The sequence below is a fragment of the Fulmarus glacialis genome, unplaced genomic scaffold (genome assembly GCF_000690835.1).
Source record: "Fulmarus glacialis isolate BGI_N327 unplaced genomic scaffold, ASM69083v1 scaffold3802, whole genome shotgun sequence".
Taxonomy (NCBI): Eukaryota; Metazoa; Chordata; class Aves; order Procellariiformes; family Procellariidae; genus Fulmarus; species Fulmarus glacialis.
This window is the reverse complement of record NW_009198346.1, coordinates 223,121-246,733: the sequence shown is the minus strand read 5'-3', so window position 1 is coordinate 246,733 and position 23,613 is coordinate 223,121. Positions and strand designations below refer to the sequence as shown.

Sequence of the window (23,613 nt, the reverse complement as noted above, 5' to 3'; positions counted from 1 at the left end):
AGTGATGGCTTCAAATTTGATTCCTTGCGGTGTGTTTTCCCTTTTTCTCCGGAAACAAGTGGGAAATACTGTTAAAATCGTGAAAGCATCGTTTTGTGGTATGTATTTCGTGTGTTAATGTTTCGGTTTTGTTTGTTTTTCTTTTAACAGATGGCAAGTGGCGGGCAGAAACGGATAATCCAATTAACTGGATTTAAAAAACAAGAGAAAAAGGCACTACTCAAATGGCTGTTCAAACTGGACTGTGTTTTTTTGGATAATAAGGTATTGTTCACTGAAGTACCTGATGGTTAGAGCAGAAGGAAAAAATGCGAGCCTTAAGATAAAGGACTGTGCGGTAGTTTAGAGTTGTGTATAAATAGCCAAGAAAGTTAAACTGTTTCCAGTGTTACAAGTGTGTTTTGTTTTTGTTTTATTAGAAATACAGAAATTGTACGCATCTTATAGCAAAAAAGCTGTGCAAGAGTGAAAAGTTCTTAGCTGCCTGTGCTGCAGGTGAGTAAAAGATTTGCTGTAAAATTTCATACGATCATGACGTGGGACTGGAAAGGACTGTTAAAAAGTTTCTAGTTACCTGTTTTCACTTTGTGAGTGGACTGTCTTGTGAACCCTCATTCTTCGTGTTCCATTAACCTTGATTTTTAACAAAGTATTATATTCAGGTTCTGATGTACTTTTTGTTTTGGATTTTTTCCTAAATTATATTCCTTTATCATATTCCGCCATCTTCCTTTACTTAATCTGCATGTGTTCCCAAACAGAAAGCTTTGTTATATATTCGTTAGATCATGAAGTCATATTCAAAAGATATGGGCGCTTAAAAATGGATCACTTGAAAAGGGGGCAGAGGGAGTGTGGACACCTGTAGTCAGCATGGATTTTTGACACCAAATCCACACACAGTATTCACTGGTAAAGGTCACTGTCTGTAAGTTCCTGTTTATGCAGCAAGAGAAAATACCAGGCTTTTGCCATTCTGACACAAGCCTCTAGTCTTTCCCCTTGCTTTGCTTTTACTTGAGGCCTGATGCTGAAATCCCATCCATAAGCAACTAAAATGCTTTCAGAATGAGAATTCTGTATTTTAAGATTTCTTTATGGAGCGATTACCTGGAAGGATTTTACAGTGAGTTTAAAAAATCTTGTGGAGCTATGAGACTTCACAATACCAATCTGTTAACTGGTTAAACGTGATCTTTATTTTCCCTATGGCTTATTATACCAAAGTGTTAAAGCAATTTTTAGGATGGATAATCTTAAATTTAAGAGATAACAGACAGAAATAACTAAACATAGATTAGGGTTTAAAGATACAAGTTTCTTCATTCCATATTTGTACTTACATACCATATTAGCAGGCATTTTCAATCATGTATTGCTGCTAGAGTTTAGGGGATGTGTATACATATATATGGATGATTCGTTGTACTAACTTGAAATTCTGATTGCACTGTAATCAAAAAGGAAATAGATATTTTCCACGAGGGAAGTGCAGTTACATTTGTGGCATAGCATTTCATTTTAACTGTTACAAACCTTTGAGTTAATGTTTTCTTACTTTTCGGGATTTAAAACATCTGGAGGTGTTTCCTTGAACTGAGTGGGAACGATAGATGTAGTGTCTACATGGCAATGCAAAACCGTCAGGTTTCTATACTTGCAAATCTTCCCCAGTACCATCTAGTACTTGGAAGGGGTGCTATTTTTGCATAACTGTTGCTCTTGCCCTTGATGGCAGAGAGAGTGTGTTCATTCCTACTGCAGTTTTTCCCAAGTCAGTGTAAAAAGATCATGTTTAAACCCGTTTAGAACTCCCTAGAGGTGAACAGAAATGCTAACAAGGATGCCAGTCTTCATGGACTTCCTAGCTGACAGAAGTTTTGAGATGGAAACTTTGAAATGAAAGTGATTTTAACATACAGGTTATGCACAGCATACCTTTTCCAGTCATAAGTCTACTGGTACCTATGCTAGGTTATGTAGAAGTACCATCTGTGCTCCTGCACTGAGACATTTTGCTAGTCAACCCTGCTGTTCTGTGAAACCAATTAGGTTCACACAGTTCAAGTCAATTTCTCTTGCGGTATCTTCTGTAGGTAGTGTTTCAATACAGGAGCAGGGTACTAACCACGGCTCTTGACCTGAACCTGTAAGAAGAGAGAGACAGAGAAAAAGGGGAAGATCATTACATAGGGTATCAAAAGCATACATGCGGAAGATGAAAGAGGAGAGGCGGAGGAGGTGGAGCCAAGGGATGAGAGAAAAGGATGTGAAAAGAAGAAAGGGGAAAGACAAAAGTCTAAAACCGTATCCCCCTAATATTGGTATTCACTACACTCGCAGTGCAAGTAATATTAAGAAGATATAAAAGAAACAGCTTACATGCTAAAATCTTCATTCCTCTTTTTAATCATTGGTGGTAAAATATTTCTTAGGTTCACTACATTTTAGTACATTTGTGAAAGTGTCAAATGATATTAAAAATAAAGGATAAAGGAAGGTTCTGTGGAAGTCATAAGAACAAAATCTGGGAAGCTGAAAAATTCCATTTGCAGATTTTTGAGGAGATAGACAAGTATTTTATCTAGGAAGGGTAAAAAGGTACTTCATCGTTAAAACGATCATTTTCAGTGGCATTGTGAGATTTCTGATTTTAAAATGTGAAGAGGAGAACTCTTGTAGTAGGAGGAAGTTTTTAAAATGGTACTTAAAATTCCAGCTTTTCTTTGCAGAAGGAAGGTTGAAGTTAATTTTATATTACATCTTCAGCTGATTGCCATTTGTCTGCACAAAAAATCTTTTGTGGTTGACAGTTCATTTGCTTTTTAGGAAAGTGGATACTAACTAAGGAGTACATAATTAATAGTGCCGAAAGTGGCAGATGGCTTGGTGAAACAACGTACGAATGGGGATATGAAATTGAAAAAGACACCCATTATTCACCTCAAATGCAATCTGCACCTAAAAGATGGCGCGAAGAACTGACACACTCTAGTGCTCCAGGGGCCTTCCACAGATGGAAAGTTGTCCTCCCTGTTAAGAAAGGTGATAAACGAATGGCGTCTATTAGAAGGTAGGAGGATATGTCTTAAACCTTAAATAATGGACGATTGAACACTTATTGTATGGTTGAATACATTTTTGTTCTTCTATCCCAGTTAATTTGGTCCATAACAACCTCCAGCTCTTCAAACTCTGAATTATTTTCATTAATATACTTCCATACTTTTTAATAATAAAATGACTTTAAATCTTTAACATCACTGCTTTTCTTACTTTCTTTTAGTATAGTGTCAAAAGTAACACGCATTCGCATATGTTTGCGTCTTAAGTAAACTGCTTACAGAAACTTTGTTCATGAGGGAAGATACATAGGCTTACATTTTTTATGAGTAATCATTTGTTTTGTGTGGATGTTATATTCAAATGGTAGCTGGAATAGGATACATTATTTCACTTGGGTGGGTGACCTGAGCCAGCTGTGAACTGTGTCTTACAGAGCTGGGCCACACTGTGACTGACCTGATCAGTTTTTGTGTCACTTCTATGCAACAGCTGCTTGTAGTTCTGAAGACCTAATTTGTACTGTAACAGATGTTTCTGATAGGATGTAAATACAGATAGTTCAGAAGGGAAAGGACAAAGGTACAAAGGAAAAGCAGAGAAAAGGAAAACAACTGAAGTGCAAGAATTCTGGGACTACATTTTTCCACCCCCCCATACTCTTCCTACACATTTGGATTCCGTGGCTTAAGTACTACATTGAATCGCAAACAGAGCATATTAATTAATGTTTGCATCTGGTACAGTAAAAGCAAACATGCCCTGACACTGTTTTTAGAGCTTTAGGTTCATTGCAGGAGCAGATACTGTCCTACTTGCCTTCTCTGTTGAAATCCAGTTAGTTAGGAGTACTTCTCAGGTCTGGGCGTGCCACAGATGCATGGGCAAGAAGACAAGTGCAGTTTGTCGTCTTGATGATGGTACAGGGCTGCATGCTGCATTGCAGAATGCCTGTCTGTCCGCAGTTCCTAAAGACAAAGGGAGGTGTAGCGGAAGTTACCATCTTCTGATTTTGCCAATTGAAGACATTCTAAGCATGCTGTTTTCTTGGCTGGGTGGAATAGTTTACTATGTGCTGTCTTGCAGAAAGGTGCACTCATCCTGCTACACTTGTGGAAAATGCTGTTTCTTTTTCTGTAAAAACTTAGCAGATCTTCATGATAACGCTTTTGAAACACTGTCTTGCACAACTCTGTTCGCAGTAGAACTAACCTTTAACAGGAGCTACATCAGCAAGACAGGTGAACAGGCAGTTTAAGGAATATCCTTTTCCAGACTGTTTCCCATACACCAATATGGGGATCCTTTTAGTTAGTCAGAAAATACTGAAAGGCAGATATTTTTTGTCTCCAGCAAGTACTGTCTTCAGTCATAAAAGCCACAGTAGCTTTGGGGAAAGATTCATTTTATCTCTAATGTTTACAACACTCTGCCTTTTTTTCCCCCTTCTATGCTTTTCCTGCCTTTAGTGCCTAACTGTGGATGGGTAAGTGGCTGAGACTAGCATCATTTTCTTTGTCATAAAAGCCACAGTAGCTTTGGGGAAAGATTCATTTTATCTCTAATGTTTACAACACTCTGCCTTTTTTTCCCCCTTCTATGCTTTTCCTGCCTTTAGTGCCTAACTGTTGGATGGGTAAGTGTCTGAGACTAGCATAATTTTCTTTTTACATACCTGGATTATGAAAAATAAAACACATATCCAGCATGTCAATAGACCTTATTTCTTCCACCATTTTTTGTCTAGTATCTTTTCTAAAAGGTAGGAATAGCTGCAGCAGTACAGCTCTGGAAATTGCCCCTGGGGAAACTCTTACATGTAATGGTGTCCCAAAGACAAACAAATCTCTTTTCTGTATATGATATTGGACAGCACCAAATGCTGTAAATGACTCCAAAATGAAGTCAAAAAGTGTATTTGCATTATAAAAATACCACATTACAGTTCAGAAAAGCAGTGTTCCATTTTTGGTAAACCATTTAATTTATTGTACAACTTAGTTGAAAGACCATCATCATTGTGGGGGACATAATGCAGTAAATTATAGCTGCTGTCACCAAATTTGATCTTTGAAAAAGTGCACAGGTAAAGCTTTCTATCAGATATGTAGGAGGTGTACATTGATTTTAATTAATAGTGTTAAATTTTGAAGAGAAGGCTGTCTTGTTAAATGGGTTCTTTCCTTTACTGAAGGCTATTAAGCACCCTTTTATCCTTGTAATGAAGGTTGGGTGGTGTCATGCATCTAGAATCATTATTCTCTTGCACCTGCATGCTTGTAGTTTGGTAATGATAATGTAGCTTTGGGCAGTATTAATATAATGCAGTAAATACATCTTTCCAAATATGTTTATTTAGAGTTCTTCAAGCTGGAAAGGCAACCATATGTTCATCTCAAAATGCAGAGCACAATATAACTCATATATTCATCAACAATAAAATTTTTCCTACACAAAACAAAAAATGTCTCTCTGAAGCTCAATACTACCCTTTGCAGTATCTAGGAGATTACCTTTTTGAGGTAAGTGAATTAAAAAAGATACCTAAAATTAGTGTTTCATTATCATTGTTAGCAATTTATGTCAGATTTACTGATTAGTGTAAATAATGCAGCATTAATAATAGAGGGGAATATGATCAGCCTGAATGTTTTGTAATTTGATTAAAGGTAGTACAACTTGCTCATTCTGGACTGTTTATCCAAGAGAAGATAAGGCTCGTGAATGTATATGAATACCTGAAAGGAGGGTGCAAAGAAAAGAGCCAGGCTGTTCTCAGTGGTACCCTATGACAGAACAAGAGGCGATGGGCACAAACTGAAGCACAGAAGGTTCTGTCTGAAAGTCAGGAAACTTTTTTTTTTTTTTTTTTCTTGTGAGGGTGTTGGAGCACTGGAACAGGTTGCCCAAAGAGGCTGTGGAGTGTCCATCTATTTGAAGGCCCTCTGGGAATGGTTCTGGGCAACTGGCTCTAGGTGGCCTTCCTTGGGCTAGGGGTTTGGACCAGATGTCCTCCAGAGATGCATTCCAACTTCAACCATTCTGTGATTCTGTAAAAGAAAAACTGTCTTTCCAAAAGCAGTGTTTTGTTTCAGACCAGAAGAAGTAACACCAAGGAAGCATATGTTATTTCTTCTTCCTCTTCATGTTCTTTCTTGGCTCCTGCTTTGTGCTGCTATTACTGGAAAAATTAATTAGACTTCAGGAGGAAGTTCCAGTGTAGGTGACCATCAACTAAACAGTTATTCATAAAATACTAGGGGGAAAAAGTATTATTTTTGATTTATATTCTCTTTATTTGGTAAGGATTTCAAATGTGTGTATGTATCTATCCATCTGTCTACCTATGTATGTGAATATGTATTTTTTTTCTGGGTTTGGCACACACCATTAAGCTGTATTGTAATGGTATCTTCATGCTTCAAGATCAATGTAATCACTTCTTTTGTCAATGTCAACTGACCTCAGTTACTCTACCTTCTTTTCATAACATTATAGATAGACTATGGTAAAATAATCTGTAGATTATTTTGTTAAAATTCTTAACTTGAAATCAGTTTGCTAGCCATCCTTCATGGCTGGGAAGAACTGGTGGTTGCAATGTGAATTTTTTAAGGGGACTGTATACTAAGCAGAGGAAATTCACTCAGACTATTTGTGTGCTGGGAATCTAATGTAAACGAGTCACCTATATTCCCTTTCTAATCAATGCACTAAGCTTGATGCTGCAAGAATTACAATTTCCTGAAATAGTTGTATGAACTGCTGAGTGTACCTTTAACTCTCCATTACTGTAGAAAGATCATTCCGTACGTGTAGACAAAATTAAATAAAATGAATTTAAAATAAAGGATTCTGTAAGGAATCAGCAACCCTATGAGAATAGATTAACACGCCAAGAAAACTTGTTAAGGATGTCTCATATACCAAGAGTTTATACACTGTAATGCTTCTCCATTTGCAGGAACTCTCATCCATGGAGTCAGAAGGGATTTAATTGTCTATGTTTCAGATAATGTTAATGAGTCCTTACAAATCAAATCACATGATGCTCACATGTGCAAAGACTAGATTCAACTTTGTCTCTTTCCATGTTAGAAAACCTGTTGCCATGCATGACAAAACAACTTCTTCTTTCTCTTTTACTAGTCAAAAGTAGTTAAATTCTTGAGAATGCAAGCTCTGTATTTCTTGGTTGGTAGAAGAGGATTCTCCAAAGTCCCTATAGCAGCTTTCTTCTGTGAGCTAAATGAGAACATGAGACAGTACATCATCAGATCCACTAAGACATGAAGACCTGGATGGACCTTATTTGAAGAGGGAAACCACATTAAATGTCATCATTCCAGAGAGACAGAGGGGTTTTTTTTTGGAATGGCTAAGCCAGATGAGGCATCTAGTGCAGTATCAAATGGTTCAGATTATTAGGTTTACCATTCAGCTCCAAAATTGGATCAGGAGTTAAATTTACAGTGATGCAAAAGATAAGTCAGAGCAAGAAAAGCAGCTTGTTTCCTCTTTCATCTTTCCATCTGAACTCTGAGGGGACATGTCACCATTGAGTGAATTTTCTTGTATGTGTGGAATTCACTAGAACTAGAATTTTCTTTTACTATTTCCTTTGAGAGAGAGAGAGAGAGATGCGTTCATGATTCATAGTTGTTTGCTTACTAGATGCACTATTCACCATTGACTCAGATGCACTATTCGGAACTTCTTAGCATTTTGACCTGGAACTACTCAAAGCCCTCAGAAGATTCCTTTAGTCTGGTAGTTAGTTCCTCAGATGACAGGGTGATTTTAGTCAACTGCAAATTGAAAATACTAGCTTTGCAAGCAAGTAGGAGCTAAAGCTGTGTTTGTTACACAGTAGGAATAACCTATTTCATTTGAAAATCCTTTGGATTCTTCAGGTCAAAGCATATACTGTGCTCTTCCTGTTTTAATGAGCAGCAAAGCCGTTACAAAAGGGTGAGAAGGGGGTTGAAAGGTCTTAATGTTTAGACCCTGAATAAAACACACATCCACATGGGATCTCAGTCTAGTGCTTACTCTCTTAATGAAACTTGTTCAGGGAAACTGTTCTCTATTACACCTTTCAGCTAAGATAGACATTTACATTTAATAGAGGAACGAGTCTCAAGTTTTTATGGCTACCTCACCTTTTATTGATCTCTATGAGAATAAAGTGTTTCTTGCTATGCACCCTGAATTCCTCCCAGGTGTGATAACAGGTTTCCATCTTAACCAGTCCATTAACTTGCACATATCTTTTTTTCTTAGATTTCATTAAAGTAACTCACCTCAGAGGCCAAGAGAGCATTAGCTTTCTATTTAAATGCATCTAAAGAACTCAGAAAACTGCCAAGACTCCTACTCTCGTAAAAGGAAAAGAGTAAAACATAGGCAATCGAATCACAACACTTGTCCAAATGTATTAGGCTTTATCGAAGAATGTTATGGACATGCTCTTTTCTCTCCCTCCCAGAAGTACTTGGCACATAATTCATTAGAATGTTCCAACTTTGTAAATTTGTAGTCCTGCTATAATAAATAGCCCCCTTCCTCCCCTAAACACCCACACGTATGTCCAGATGCTGAATTCAGTAAGACAGTATTACAGTCGTTTTTTCAGTGGAACTGCACTGACGTTGAGCCTATTCTTGTGATTTTTTTTGAACGAAGTCTTTTCTTCATCTTTATATTTCAATATCCGTTCTTGTAATCTCAACCTCATAACTCTAGTGTTAAAATACTTCGTGGGATTGTCATTAATGATTTGATTCTACAAGGTGTCAAATTTATTGGTTCAAGATATTAAAACACATGCATGATTTTAGGAACCTAGTCTCATAGTTAAATTTAAACAGAGACTTTAAATGCTTTCTTGGATTCATGCTGGAATTCATAAGATTTTGCCAAGATGGTGCTATAAATTATTTAAATATAAGTATTTTTATAAGCATCTTGAAAATAATCTGCAGCAAGTGCCACAAGTAAAGACTAGTTAATGCGTCAGAGTTCAGTTATCCCTGGCTCATCAAAAGCTATTTAGAGCTCTTTTCAAGTTACCAGAAATACTTAACTCTTCTGTAATGTGCAACAAACTCAGTATTTGTTTAGAAATAGAGTTATGCACATGCCAAATGCTTTTGGTTTGAATTATACATTTAAGGGAAAGTCTGAAAACAGGATGGAACGTGCAGTGTTTGAAATGTTATCTTGAAAACTTAGAAGTATAAGCTGTTCATGGCTTGCACCTTATCATTGCATGCGCTAGTGTGGTTTTTTGCCTGCTGTTATTTCCCATATTTCCCATACTTGATTTACCCGTCAGATTTAGATGTTTGAATTGGAAGGCAAGCTACCCCAAGCCTTCCACACCTGCTCACAATAAAAAATACTGGTCAGTACTGTGACCAAGGGGAACACTTCACCTGTTCTTAACTCATCACACAGGAGGAGGAGGCTGGTTTTGTAGTTACATGTGTATTTGCCTGAAGAAAGATGGTGTTTTATTCTTAGTCTGTGTATCTTTGATGAAAAGCGTACATTAAAACTCTCACTGAAACGTATTGTTCTCATATCCTGAAATAACTTAAATTTTTTTTGTAGTTATTTTTTACTAACAAAAATTATCTTGTGGCTTTGCTGGGAGTCTTTTCAGAATGAGTTGTAAACTAGTTTGAGAAATACTTCCTCATTCCCTGTGCTGAAGAAATAGCTGGAAACAATAGGTGGACTTAGATTACTAAAAAAAAAAAAGAGATTTTAAATTTTAAATTACTAGTTTAGTTCAGGCTTATAGGCAAGAACTGAGAAGATTTCATTGTAGTGGCCTTTATAAAATGAATGCATGGTTATAGTGAAATTGATGAAGAAATGTCTTTAAAATCCTTGCTACATTTTTGACTAATTGAAAAGATATGGGCTTTGGTTCTAGTTTTTCAAAAGTCCAAAGAGAGAATCCATTATGGAAACACAGTTCTTGTTTCAGCCACAGGGATTGAGTCAGAGTTAAAGTCAAGAGTAAAATAATTATGGGGAGGCTTACGTTGATAATTCCTATGCTATAGCTTCCTACAACATCAGTGGTTTGTTTCCAAATCACCAGCTGTTTATCTGGCACATAATGAGGACCCTTGAACAACTACATAAGCATGCATATGCACACAAGGGTTTACAATAGAATGTATAGAAAGACTTAGCACATAAAAGCTGTTTTAGAGCATTAGCTTTGAAACTAAAGAAAAGTGGTATTTTTTTCCTCTGCACAGACTGAAATACAAAATACTGAAGATATCCAAATGAACCATTTCCTGGCTGCACAAGAAACTGACCAAATCAAGTCTAACATGCAGCTTGCTGAAGTGAAAAATGCTGTTATAAGACATATGTATTTTGCTGCGGTAAGTAACAATTAATGCTTTCTTAGCAGAAAATGTAAAATGTATATTACTAAATTTATCTTTCATTATAGTACTGAGCTAATAAAGTAGATATTTTAACATCTTTTGAAATAGTAATAATGCCTTTTAACCTGCAGTGTTTAATAATCCCATATTTACTACATCTACCATTAGCTAAAATATAATTTAGTAGTGGTAATTGGTAGGCATGGGTGTGTGAAAGACATCACGAACTACTTGAAATCTTGGTATAATATATGAGATAAGTAGTACCTAATATTGTTCAACAAAATGTCATTGGATTACTCTCTTTCTATGACCTAGCTGAATTACACAAACACATTTTTAGAACTAACCATATCCTAGAGCAAGTATTTTGTTGATTCATATCAATGTTTTTTATTACAAGTAAAAACTAGAGCTAAATGCACTCCTTTGTTTTAACGTTGTCACATATCTAATCCTGAGAAATGTGCTACATTAGTAATTAAAAATATTAATTGATATCTGGAAAAAGCAATTAATTACTTTGAGTTAGGATATATTATCTCTGTAAGTTACAGTGATGCAGATGATAGTGTGTAAGTTTTTTTGTAGGAGCTTACATGAAGCGCTGTATGATTTTGTAACTGCAAAATCAGGTCCTCTATGTATATTAATATAAGTTCTTAGTAGCAAAAGAATTAGAATTTTTAAGTCCTCAATATACGCAATGTTTAAACTCGAGATTAACACATAGAAGACTCACGCTGCTTAAATCTATACATCTTCAAATGCTACATTTTTTATCAGTGACGTTTTATCAAGACTATACCCTCCAGATGTTTAAAAAATAAATGCCTTTGACTTTTCATGTATACTACACACAAGTGCACTTCTTACGAGATTATCTTTCCCTCAACTATTATGTAGTTATGTGCAGATGCAGTAATCATAATCCTAAAGACAGTCTCTCCTAAAAGACTTTTTTGGAAATATGTATGAGTAAGATTGTAATGCTAGGCCATAACTAAATATAGCAGTAACAGTAATTGCATTTTTGCACCTACATTATAGGTAGCTTGCAAGAGGAATGCAAAGTTTGCATTTTGCCATAGAAAAACTGAAAACACTTAATATTTTTTAATGTGGTTGAGTGGGCCAAATCTAGTAAAACTGTCTTTACATAAACAAGAAGTGGAGAATAACAGAAAAAATTGCACATATTATTTTCCTTTTAGGGTCACTAATCCTCTATTTCATAATTTTGCCATCCAAATACTAAAAAGATAAACATAAATAGACTGCTATGTTGAATGTTTTGCTTGAACTGTGTTTAAAAGAAGTTGCCATTTTGGGGGGGTTTATACAGTATTTATTGAATATGTTTATTGGTATCTAGTGTGCAGGTTGACTTTATCCTGTTTTACAGGCCGTTAAGCACAGGTTTGCTCAAAAAGACCAGCTGAATAAATGCAGTCCAGAGGTAAGGATTCTCACAAAGACAGCATGTTGCATATATGGAATTTTATTATGAAGTTAGGCAAACATACTTTCATTGTGAAATTAGCTATTGAAGAAACATTTTAAAAATATTTATGTTACCCAAAACTCTAATAATTATTAAAGCATTAAAGAGCATCATTGGAATACTGTTGAATTTTGTTCGTTCTTACAATGCTTTCAGTACTGTCCCCTTTATTACAAAGAAACTCTTTAATCCTGCTGGTTAAGAGAACTTTACCTGTTAATGTTAGAAGAAAAGAAGCAAAGATGCCCTAATGTGTTGTAGAGCATCTTAAACTATTCAAGCACTGTATTTATGCAGTGGCAATACAGAGAAAGTACACACAACTTCTTGCAGTGCTCATGTGTTTTTGCTAATAGGGACAGAGTTCAGCTAAAGGTTGTCTCACTGTAGAAAGAAAGAGTAGTTGTTCTTCCAGCATAAACCTTAAACATCATCATGCAGGTTTCTGAAACACAGACTGCAAGTAGAATACATTGTTTTCCAGTCCTGTTTTCATAATTACTTCGACTTAATTTCTTTTTTTATACTATTTAGTTAATTTCTCTTTTTTCTTCCCGTTAAGCAAATACATGCCATAAATCAGGTACAGGTCAGCGACAGGTTTTATTAAGTCTTTGTTCTATCTTAAATAAGTAAGTACTTCCAAAATTTTCCCTTTTCTATCTGTAATACTAAGAATAAATCTTTAAATAATGTTGAAACATTGCCTCTTAGTACTTAAAAAGCATTATACATAGTAGCTATGAGTTACTGTACTTTATATGGTAACTTCTGTTATTTAAAAGTTAAAATAGGAAACACTTAAAGAATATCTATTAGCTTCCTGTATTTCTTGGTAGCTGAAGATTTGGTATCTTCATGAGCTGTACTACATAAATAGTTACTTGATATATAAATGAGGTCCCAGTCTGACAAAACGAGCTCTCAGGCTTCACAGAAATCTCTTTTTATTTGATTTCCTTCTGTTGACACGATAAGGAAGGGAGGAGAAAAGTATTTTTATATATGAGCACTAAAATGCCTTTCTCATTGTCCAACACTGCCATTAATAGGCAAAATGCTGTGTGCATTTCTGTTACTGCACAGATTTGCATTGAAATTTAATGTTAATATTTAGTTTATCGAGTTTATGGGAAAAAAACTTTAGCTTTCGTAACACATGTAAGCTGAAATTGTTATTCTGTACTCCTAATAATAATACAGTTTTTTGTTTGGAAATTTTAAGCCTAATTCTAAGACTTTCCTTATGCATGATCTGCCACTGTCTTTTATTGCTTTGTGGAATATCCATTGCTAGCCTTTGCATCTGATATGGGACTTTTATAGGCAGTATATTTATGGCTTTTAAAAACAGCTCCGATAAACATTTCCAATAATACTAGTGAAGTAAAATAAAACCTATGAACTAAATTAACAGATTAGAACTACATACTATATTCAGTCATCTCAGTCTGCATCTTCTAGGAAGGCTTAACTCAGCCAAGTGTTCGGTTATCTATCATCTTCCCTAAAATATTTATTTCTCTTTTGTCAGCTTCTCTTCCACATTATGCTATATAAAACACAGCTTACTCTCTGTGGACCTTCATTTTTCATTTGTTTCTGCTTAAAGTTTTCATGGTTGTACCAGCAGTGCTTCACAAGAATCCGCTAGTTCCTCATCAGCCAGAATGTGAGCCAGTGGAGCTTTGTACAGCTTATTGAATATTAAGGCCCTACAAAAGGTGTCTCCTGATACTGAAAAAAGTTCATCATCTCAAGTTTTCTATCATCCTTCTTTACCCCTTACAAATATGCTGAAAACTGGTTCTCCACTTCCTCCTTATCTTGAATGTAATGCAAAAGACCTCACACTCTCCCAAAATAATTTTGTTTCAGTGTACTTTCCAAGTAATGCATTGATGTTGCTGTTCTTCTAGTACCAGAATTTTCAAGAGATACAAGTTTCAATCAGAATACGATCACCAGATGAGGGCCAGTAGTAATGTGCTTCTACATGCACAATATACTGAGTCATCTTGACACATCTTAAATCCAGGCGACAGAGTTGTTCTTTGACTACCGTTAAAAAGTTTATGATTGCTCTTTAGATGTGCTGTTTGCATATAATTAACATTACAAAAGTATGAATGCAACCATTATTTCCAAAGGAAATAATGTGAAGGTTTCAATAGTGCCTGTATGAATGAGAAAATTTAAATACATGTGAGTTGCAAACACCAGATGCACAAAGACTTGATTAAAAGAAAATTGTCTAGATGAGTGGCTTTATTTATTGTTAATGTAACAACGGCATACATTAGGAATCTGAGAAATGAAACATTTGTAGAGAAACTAAATATCTAATGCTAAGGTGGAGCTCATTCACTGAGACTTTAGCTGTGATTTAATTATGATTATAATTTCTTTCAGAAGTTTTTTCAGGTTTGACCTGATCTTCTAATGATTTCACAATGAAACATTTTTGGAAACTGTCTTGCTAATAGCAGCATACTCCGTCAACCTCAAAACCACAATTGGACTCAAAGTCTGTGTTAATTTAAATTTTAAAACGATTGGTAGGATGTCTTGAGTAGCTTTATCTAACGTACATTAGGAGCCAGGTTTTTTGGCAGAGATCGTAAAGACCACAAATTGTCAGGGACTAAAGCAACAATAAATTAATGTAGCTGTTTAATTCCCAGCAGTCCAATCAGTGATCTTCCTGACTCTGCTTCTCTCGGTTGTGACTCCCTATCCCAGTTTCTTTGCATTTACCAAAGCCTGAGGCTGTGTTGTCAAACAAAATAGCTGGATTTCAAAGTAGAAGTTACCAGGCAGAGGGGAGTTGTGCTTCAGTTAGCAATATGATTGCAACTGGTTTGTGCATCTCAGCTTTGGCTTGAACCTGGACTAGAGGAAAGATGTAAATAGCAGTGTAGCTGAGATCTTCAATAGCTCCTCTTTCGTATCATTAATTGGTGCAAATAAAGGTTTGGAAAGCTGAGAGTACAGACAATAACAGGGAAATTGCAGGGCCGATACCGCATTTCATGAAAGCCATGAGATCCTTCTGGGTCCTCTGAAAGCTTGCAAAATTAAGTGTTTTGCTGTCATGAGTGGCAGAGAATAAGAAAGAAGCCCTGTACCATTAAGAAGATCTTCAGAGCTTTGAAATCCACTGGGATCAATACCTGTGCTATCTGTAGCATTAGCTGCTTCTCTGACATGCTATATGGGAATAGGAGAACTAGGGAGATAAAACAGTTACATGGTGTATGGTTTTATAGTGTGTACTTGTAAATGATGTATTTCATGATTTTACCTTTTTCTCTAATTTTTTTAGCTGTTCAGTGGTACTAATTATCTTACTGCTCCAGCCATATACTGTGGGATGTACTCTGCACTTTTGGAAATACTAACACTTCTTTGCATACATTTCCAGAATAAATTAAGACAAGTTATTGAGTGTGTGAATTGTAATTTGTTTTTTAAAAGGTTAGATGTATTCAGATCTTCTAAGAAGAGAAGCACATTCTGAAACCTACTATCTTTTCAATGAAAGCCCAGTTCAGTAAGAGTGAAGGCCTTTCTAGATGGCAGCAGCTTATTGGATCAGGCAATAAGTAATATTTCTGGTTTAATTTATAATCTTCTCCCTGTTTTATTAGATTACCAACATTTTACTTCGAGATTTCCTGTTAGCTCTTATAAGTTTTTTTTATTAAGCTGTTCTTTTACTTACAAAGATATCTCATTCCTAGGTTAAAAGTACTCATCTGTCCAGAGGCACATGGTGTATACTTGAAGGATTAGTGGAAGAATATTTATTTCCTGATGTAATCGCAGAACTTGCTGCTGGTCAAAAGTACTCTACACCTCCTGTGCAACTTCTTCATTCTCTTCTAGAATATGTCCTATTGGTGAGAGATGAAGACTAAAGTATTGTAAATATTAATGCAAGAAATTGAAGTATTATGATCTTTGCTTCTGACATTGTATTTAGTGGTTTTTAGTGATGTATTCACCCTTCACTTTGTGTTCATCAATGTGTTTGTGTTAAGAAAGGAAGAATTTAATACTTAAGGGTTTTTAAAAATTATTATTTATTTACAAGCCGTATGAATGTAGTGCTCTAAATATTGTGGAAGAATTGGCCCAGAATTTTTTTGTTGCTTTCAGAAACAGCACTTTTGTGACTTTTTTTTAACCTAGTAGGCCACAGATAGAGAGCTCAACTGAGAGTAAGGTGTGTTCTAAGCAGTGATGCATTCAGCTGGAATATCACACTAGAGCAAGCTCTCCTTTTTCCTTCCTTTTTTTTGTAAACTCTGAATTTTGCTGCTTGTAGTTATGCATTAAATTGCATGTTACTTCACTGATTAAATTGGTCTCTTGGGATTGTAAGGAATAAAGAAAATATATAAACTCTTAGTCATTATGGATCTTTGGCCAGTATGGAGCCAACATTATTTTCTCAATTTATTACAGGGAAATACCGATGCAGTATTTTATGCTAAACTTCATCACATTTTGTACCTTATTCTCCAACATGATCCTCCTTGGAAGTCTCCATCTATGTTAAAGTATTATTTGGATCTTCTTCAGTGTCCTATGTGTAAGAAAGGCACATGGTCTTTGATAGAGATGCTTGTAAGGTAAGAAAGTGTAATGAGGTGTTGGATGCAATAGTTGCTATGTTACTCCAAACTCAGGGATGGGGGAGGAGTGTTAGAATTCTATTGTATCAAAGTCACATACTCACCAGAACAGGTTAACTGTATGTGAAGGTCTAGAATTGTAACTGAGATTTGGACCTTTCACTTTATGTTTCACTAAGTGTTAGCTCACAGGCAGAGCGGGTTTTCTTGGAAAGGAAAAAATTTACATTTTCTTGTCCTCCTTCCTTTTTTAAAAACTCTTTATTTTATTTTTTAAGCTTTCCACAAAATACAGTAATCTATGTGTTATTGCTGTTCTGATGTGTATGTGTATATATATACACACACACATATATATCTGCAGGTACAAAGCAAATTCCAGTCTTATCTTACCAAACATGAAGCTTCATGTTGTATTTTGATTTTAATCATAAACTTTAACATCTTGTTTAGGAAGTCTGATTATATCTTATACATCTACAAATAGAAGACTCAGTACATAGGAATCGTTTGGGTAATTAGTCTATGGTTTAGCTTGAGAAGTCATTTTTTGTAATTTACATCAATAGACATTAATTTTTGCATTCATTTGGAAGAGAAACTGTTCCGCTTATTACTGTCATAAAATCTTAAGTAACATTTAAATACTTTGATACAACTGTGATTACAGATATATGAATGTGTATAATTGTAAGCATGTCTATAGTCTTGAAGGGCATTGAATCACTGTACTTGAATCATTGTAATTGGACAATTAATAGTTTTTATTAGGAACATGTTACATGGAATGGAAGAGAATTTATCTTTTAGATAAAGTATTTTATCTTTTAGTACTTACTGGCAGAATGTGAATACCTAGCAGTTGTATACCTGGTGGTTCCAGTACTCAAAATTCTAGCCAAAAAAATGTGTTTGTACTTTACTTCAAGATTATCTCCATCATGTTAGACAATCATTAGACTTGATCACAAACTGTAGTCCTGTCAAATAGTGTGTGTGAACTGTTGTCTGAACTAAGGTTTTTAGGATGTTACAATGTCTATAAAATACATTACAAGACTACCTTGTAATTAAAGGATTTTAAAGAAGTTCCGTTAAATTCAGTAATTGTACATTACCTCAGGTAGAGACAGAAAAATCAAATACGGTTAAATTACTTAGTTTACACTATAATACAAAATCTTCACCTACAACACAAAGCCCCAGTCACAAACATGTTGATTTTTTTTTGAAAATGCAGCTTTAAAACGAGAAAGTTAGCCTTTAAAATGATGAATGTTTTTGGGGAGCAAGGAATTTCCTTGTCAAAATTGTCAAAAATCGAAGCTGACTTTTTTGCCCATAGATCAGACTATGATTTCTGTCATACAAATGGATTTTTCGGTGTTTATTTTTCAGGTCTTGCCTTTATTGCAAAACCATTTGTCATGCAGTCCCAGTTTCAGGGAGTGGAGATGAACAGAGGATAGTTCACAAAACATTATTGAAGTTTTTCTTTGATTTAGTAAAAGCTGAAGTAGAGTTTCTGACAAAAAGGTAGGTTTTATAGGGTAATACTTTCTTATTTCTTTTTCACAATTTCACATGCATTTCTGTATCTACAGCAGGTTGTATCCTGATTTTTGTATGTCCCTAATAAGATACTGTTCTACAGAGATGGCAGTTCAGCAATTCCTTTTCTATTTCTCAATTCTTAGTTTGTTTATTTTAATTTGTATACCTTTTTTTCTAATCATGTTTTAAGGCCTCTAACTTTTCCCAGCCTATTACTTCACTATAGTACAAGTTTCAGTAAGCATTTAATTTTGCTCATAAAGTTGTATTTGTAGCCTTGCAATACTTCAGTATTCATTCTTTAAGGTAGACAAGCAGCATTTTGAACATACTGATGTGGTTTTTTTTAAATTCAGTTACCGGTTATCTTTTGCTAGGGAGACAATTATCTTTCTTTAGTTTATGAAGTATAAAAAAAGTCTTGCTTTTGCTCTGCCTTTATATAGTAAAGGCAGCCTTTACTTTATGTAATATTAGCACAATATTAGAATTCCTTCAGTCTGACTGTAATAGTCATCATTATTTTACTTATTATTCATCAGAAATTGTGTCTGATCTTTCCATCCTTAAAAATTGCCAAACCTGTGTGTGTTTTGACAGAAGACAAGGTTTCTGTCTGGTAACTATAGTAATCAAAGTGGCACAAAGATTTAGGGTTTTTCACTTTCTTTTTTTACAGTTTGGTTGAAGGGACCAATTCACAGCATCAGCAAGTCATGCCACAGACAGTTCTTCTGAAGACCTTTTGGCTGGGAAGCGAAACCTCAGTGCTTTTTACCAAACACATAAATATTCTAGCAGATTGGGTCATCCTTTCCCATAGAGAATTGAACAGAAAAAATGATGTGAGTATGAGTTTTATACTTTAAAATAATGAAGACCAACTTTTTTTTTTTAAAGGCGTTCCTTTGTTCATCCCTTTGTGAGGAATTATATGTAAGTATCACAGCTGCTTGTTATAGCTGCCTTTTGTTGTGAAGCATGCTGGTTTTTGCTCCACTAAAGGAAGTGAATTGATCCATAAGATTCTCATATTGATCTGTAGAGAAGAAACGAGTCATGAGTAGCTTGTTGGCTACATTCAGATGTTCACATGCCCTTACCAGCAGGTATTACTGTAGTCATTAGGGACACCAGCTTAACACATCCTGTCAAACAATAAGGTGTAACGAAAGAGGTGATTATCTTATTTTACAGTGATTGTATTCAGGAAACGTTGGAAGGAGAAAGCGAACAAAACTAATAGTTTTTTGCTGTTTTCTACAGATAGCATTATTTTATTGTAATAAATGCCCCAGTTTTCTTCCCAAGTCCTTTAGTTTCGTTTGGTATCATCCCTAGGTCTTTTCATAAAAATGGAATTGAAGGCAACTTAATTGCTGTTCTGTGACCTGCTGGCCAGCAGGACATTGACCTGAAAGATACTGAGTGTCCTCTATACCACCTCTTTCTTTTCAGAAGCTAGAGGCCTTGTGAAACATCTTTGACTTCTAGATTCTCACATAAAATACAAACTTACTGCTGTCTCTGCGTTCTCTTTTAAATTATTGTGAAAGCACAGAATAAATAGGTACTTCATTCACTTTTTCAATACAATAACAGAACAACAATAGAAAATCAAGTATTCCAGAGAAAAAAGCACTTTCAATATAATACCTAGTAGTTCTTCATTATGTTAAGAAAGCAGAAAGATTAAACATAATGAGAGCTTCACTCATCTTACCTAGCCAGACCTCCTACCTTTTTTGAGGGCTATCAAAGCAAGACATTCTGAAACATTGCTGCCTTTTATCCTTGGTCAAGATATTTAAAAAGTGCCTAAAATTAGGCTTCTATACCCATATTTATATTTAAACAACCTACCTTTTCAAAGGTACTGAGCACCAAGCAGGCTTGCATTCAGTTGGTGTCAGTGGCCATTCTGTTTCTTTGGAAAATGAGACTGCTTTCATATGGTTCCTGGTGTTGAATCTGCAGTTTAAGTGTAGGCACCATTTTCTTTTTTCTACTGTGCCTTCTTTTGACAAGTTCCAGCACTGTAAGCCATACCTTTTTCATAAACCATTCTTTGCATAAGCAGAATAATCACTTGTGTCAGATAGAGTGTAGTACATGTAAGAAAAATAAACTTAAAAGAAAGAATAAAACATAATGTAAAACATAGAGACCTACCTCTTGTTTAGAGTCTGTTTTCTTTATATACATATATTTAAGAATTGTACTTTCAGCACAAAACCCAGATACCTATCGCTTTCCCACTTTGATCTTATGCACTGTAATGTACAATATCCCTGCAGATATGAATTCTAGCCTTAAAAAGCAGCTTATTGCCTCGTAGTAACTGTAGTGTTGTATGTTCTTTCTCACAGCCTTATTCTTTAACTTCATATTTATATATTGCATTTTCTTTCCCTTTGCATTTTTTGGCAAAAATAAACTCTGAAATAGAATACCATATTTTTACATTTAAAACTTGTTATTATCCCTTTCTGCACTCTCAATTTTGTTATACTAAAACTTGATGTACTGATTTTTCCATATATTCAGAGACTCCGTTTAAAATTCCATGATATAGTTGAAAAGGTCATTCAGAAAGCCAAAGGAGCAGATCTTCCCCAGCTATGCAGGCAGAACTGTGTTTTCTTTTCTCCTCCTTTTTTTATTGTTTTAGAGATGCATAAATAAAACCACAGTATTTCCATGTCATTAAATATAGCATATTGGGTGCAAAATTTTCCTTCCTGTCTTAGTGTGTGAGTCATTGTTACCAGTTTTGTTTTTTAAAAGCTGTTTGCTTAAGAGGCAACACATTAGCAAGAAACACATAAGGCCATTCAGAAACCTAAATGAAGGGAATGATTTTGGGTATTCTTACTATTTGCGTGGGCACAGAAATTAAGTGTTTTATAGCACAGTGTAAAGGGATGACCATTTTTCCCAGCTTACATGGGCATGTTAGCTCTTGGGAAGAAACAAACATGCCAATTGTGATATATCAAACTTCCATGCAATTCTCCAGTGAAAATATCTGTAAATAAAAACAGATGAATAATTTAATTAAATTCTTTTTTTGGGCATATCTTCTAAGTGGTAAAAGTGGGCAATTACTTTTTTTTAGCTTTTTAGAATCAGATTATCTTTTTTTGTGATTCAAAGAGATTGCAACAAATCAGCACTAGAGTGGAGGGAAAATATCTATATATGTTTCCTCTCTTCTAGTGCTGATTTGTTGCAAAATTATGTTTTTTGTGTGTGTAAACATGTTTGTGTATGTGCGCGTGTGTGTGTGTGTAAAAAGAGCAATCCAGAAACAGTTACAGTGTTTTAAGAGAGAAAATCCATGCTGAAATTCTGAGTTACTGGTTTCCTTGGCTTATATATTCTGAAGGTATTTCACTTTTCAGGCCTATTACAACCTACATCAGAAAAAAAGAAAAAGAAAGTAGGGCTATAAAGGCTTAAGTTACATATATGAGTGCATTTGCTTTCTTGTGTTAGATGGAATTTACTTTATCTTAAAAGTACCAGAATAAAATTTGTGACAGGAAATTGGACGCCCTCGCTCATTGTGTTAACCTGCTGGGACAACTTGGTGGAATAAAACTGATACACTATCTTTGCAGTTAAAAATGCACTGCCAAAAGAAGTTTTTCCATCACTTGAGATCTTCAAATCAAGATTGAATATAATTTTAATATAAATAACATTTGTTATTTATTATATTATTTAAATAGGTTTGATGCAGAAACTCCTGGTCAAGGTTCCTTGAATCAAAGCTGTTAATTCAGTTTTAGAATTTACAAAGGAAAGTGTATATTGCTTATAATGCTTTGAGTGGCATTGACTATTGCATGGCTTTTCACAGTGTCACAGATGGTATCCGAAATGCTTTTCATCCCTGATCCACTGGTGGTTTTTTAAAAAAAGCTGTGTTACGTAGCTTGACAAAAGAGTGAAAAAGGCATTAATTCCATTTTTTAGTTGCATCATCTTGCATATTTCTAATTTGATTTGTTCCATGTTTCAGGTATCATTACCTGGTATAGATTTGTGTGGTGTAAATTTGTAGAACTAAATGTCTTACTGGTCTATCTGTCACTTCCAATAGCTTTCTTGCAAGTATGTTTTTGGCACTTTTGGAGTACTGCATAACCCTAAAAACATCTACAGCACATGAAAAAGAACTCTAAAAATCAACTCTAAAATAACTCTGTAATTCAAAGTAAAAAAGTTAAAACGAATTTTCCTATGACTTAAAAGCTTTCCTATAGGAACTTTTATATGTACTAAAACACACTGTGAAACTTCTGTCACTGTAGCACTTGACTTGGCAAAGCATTAAATGGAACAGCAATGTAGGAATTGCATTTCCTACGCTGGCAGACATCAGTTGTAGTGATGTGACCTTTGTATGCTAACAGGGTCAACAGCCTCTTCCCACTTCAGTGCTTTTCTCCATGAGATAGCTTTGATTCTCAAGAATAAGAACAAGGAAGAGAGTTTTGAAAAAAGGTTTAACTGGATCTCACTTAATTTGCTGTGCATGGTGTAGTGGGTTGACCCCAGCTGGCAGGTAAGTCCCCACCCAGCCGCTCGCTCACCCACCCCGCAGCAGGATGAGGGAGAGAATCAGAAGGGCAAAAACTAGGAAACTCATGGGTCAAGATAAAGACAGTTTAGTAAGTAAAGCAAAGCAGCACACATAAGCAAAGCAAAATAAGGAATTTACTAACTGCTTCCCATCAGTAGGCAGATGTCCAGCCACTTCCTGGAAAGCAGGGCTTCATCACACATAGTGGTTACTTGGCCAGGCAGTCGCCGTAACTCCGAACGTCCCCCCTTCCTCCTCTCCCCAGGAGATCTTTTGTTGCTGAGCATGATGTTTATATGGCATGGAATATCCCTTTGGTCATTTTGGGTCAGCTGTCCCGGCTGTGCCCCCTCACAGCTTCTTGCACACCCCCAGCCCACTTGCTGGGGGGCAGAGTGGGGAAAAAAAAAGGCCTTGGCGCTGTGCAAGCACTGCTCAGCAATAGCCAAAACATCCCTGTGTTAGCCACACTGTTCAAGGCACAAATTCAAAACACAGCACAGGGCTGCTATGAAGAAAATTAACTCCATGCCTGGCAGACCTGGTACACTTGGGTTTATAAGGAAGAATAATATTTCAGTTCTGTTAAGAATCTTCTCAGCACAATTTGAAATACTATGTTTTGTAGTAGTACATTATTTTTAGGAATTTTAAAAATACATTCAAGTTTGATTAAAGATTGAAGTAGTAAATGATAGAACCAAAATCAGTGGTTTCTGAGTAGTCTCAATTTTTGTTAACTGAAGGCTCGTGTTCCAATGACCAGTAGTCACACCATTATGTGACAGTGTAAACAAAACGCTCTCATTTAAATGTGTTTTTATTTAATCCAAAATTGCATTTGTT

The 23,613-nt window shown here is 35.4% G+C and overlaps 1 protein-coding gene across 1 annotated transcript in view; it reads left to right on the top strand.

Moving 5' to 3' along the window:
• Nucleotides 1-150: 150 nt before the first annotated feature.
• The window catches only part of ANKRD32 (ankyrin repeat domain 32), a gene marked incomplete at its 5' end in the record, with an annotated part of 37,349 nt that continues 13,886 nt past the window's right edge, over nucleotides 151-23,613 (top strand). The window contains 10 exons of the mRNA XM_009572846.1: nucleotides 151-264; nucleotides 420-495; nucleotides 2,830-3,073; nucleotides 5,423-5,585; nucleotides 10,341-10,472; nucleotides 11,884-11,937; nucleotides 15,726-15,884; nucleotides 16,453-16,619; nucleotides 18,021-18,158; nucleotides 18,856-19,021. Coding sequence (XP_009571141.1) covers nucleotides 151-264; nucleotides 420-495; nucleotides 2,830-3,073; nucleotides 5,423-5,585; nucleotides 10,341-10,472; nucleotides 11,884-11,937; nucleotides 15,726-15,884; nucleotides 16,453-16,619; nucleotides 18,021-18,158; nucleotides 18,856-19,021 — 1,413 coding nt within the window. The remainder of the gene's footprint in view (nucleotides 265-419; nucleotides 496-2,829; nucleotides 3,074-5,422; nucleotides 5,586-10,340; nucleotides 10,473-11,883; nucleotides 11,938-15,725; nucleotides 15,885-16,452; nucleotides 16,620-18,020; nucleotides 18,159-18,855; nucleotides 19,022-23,613) is intronic.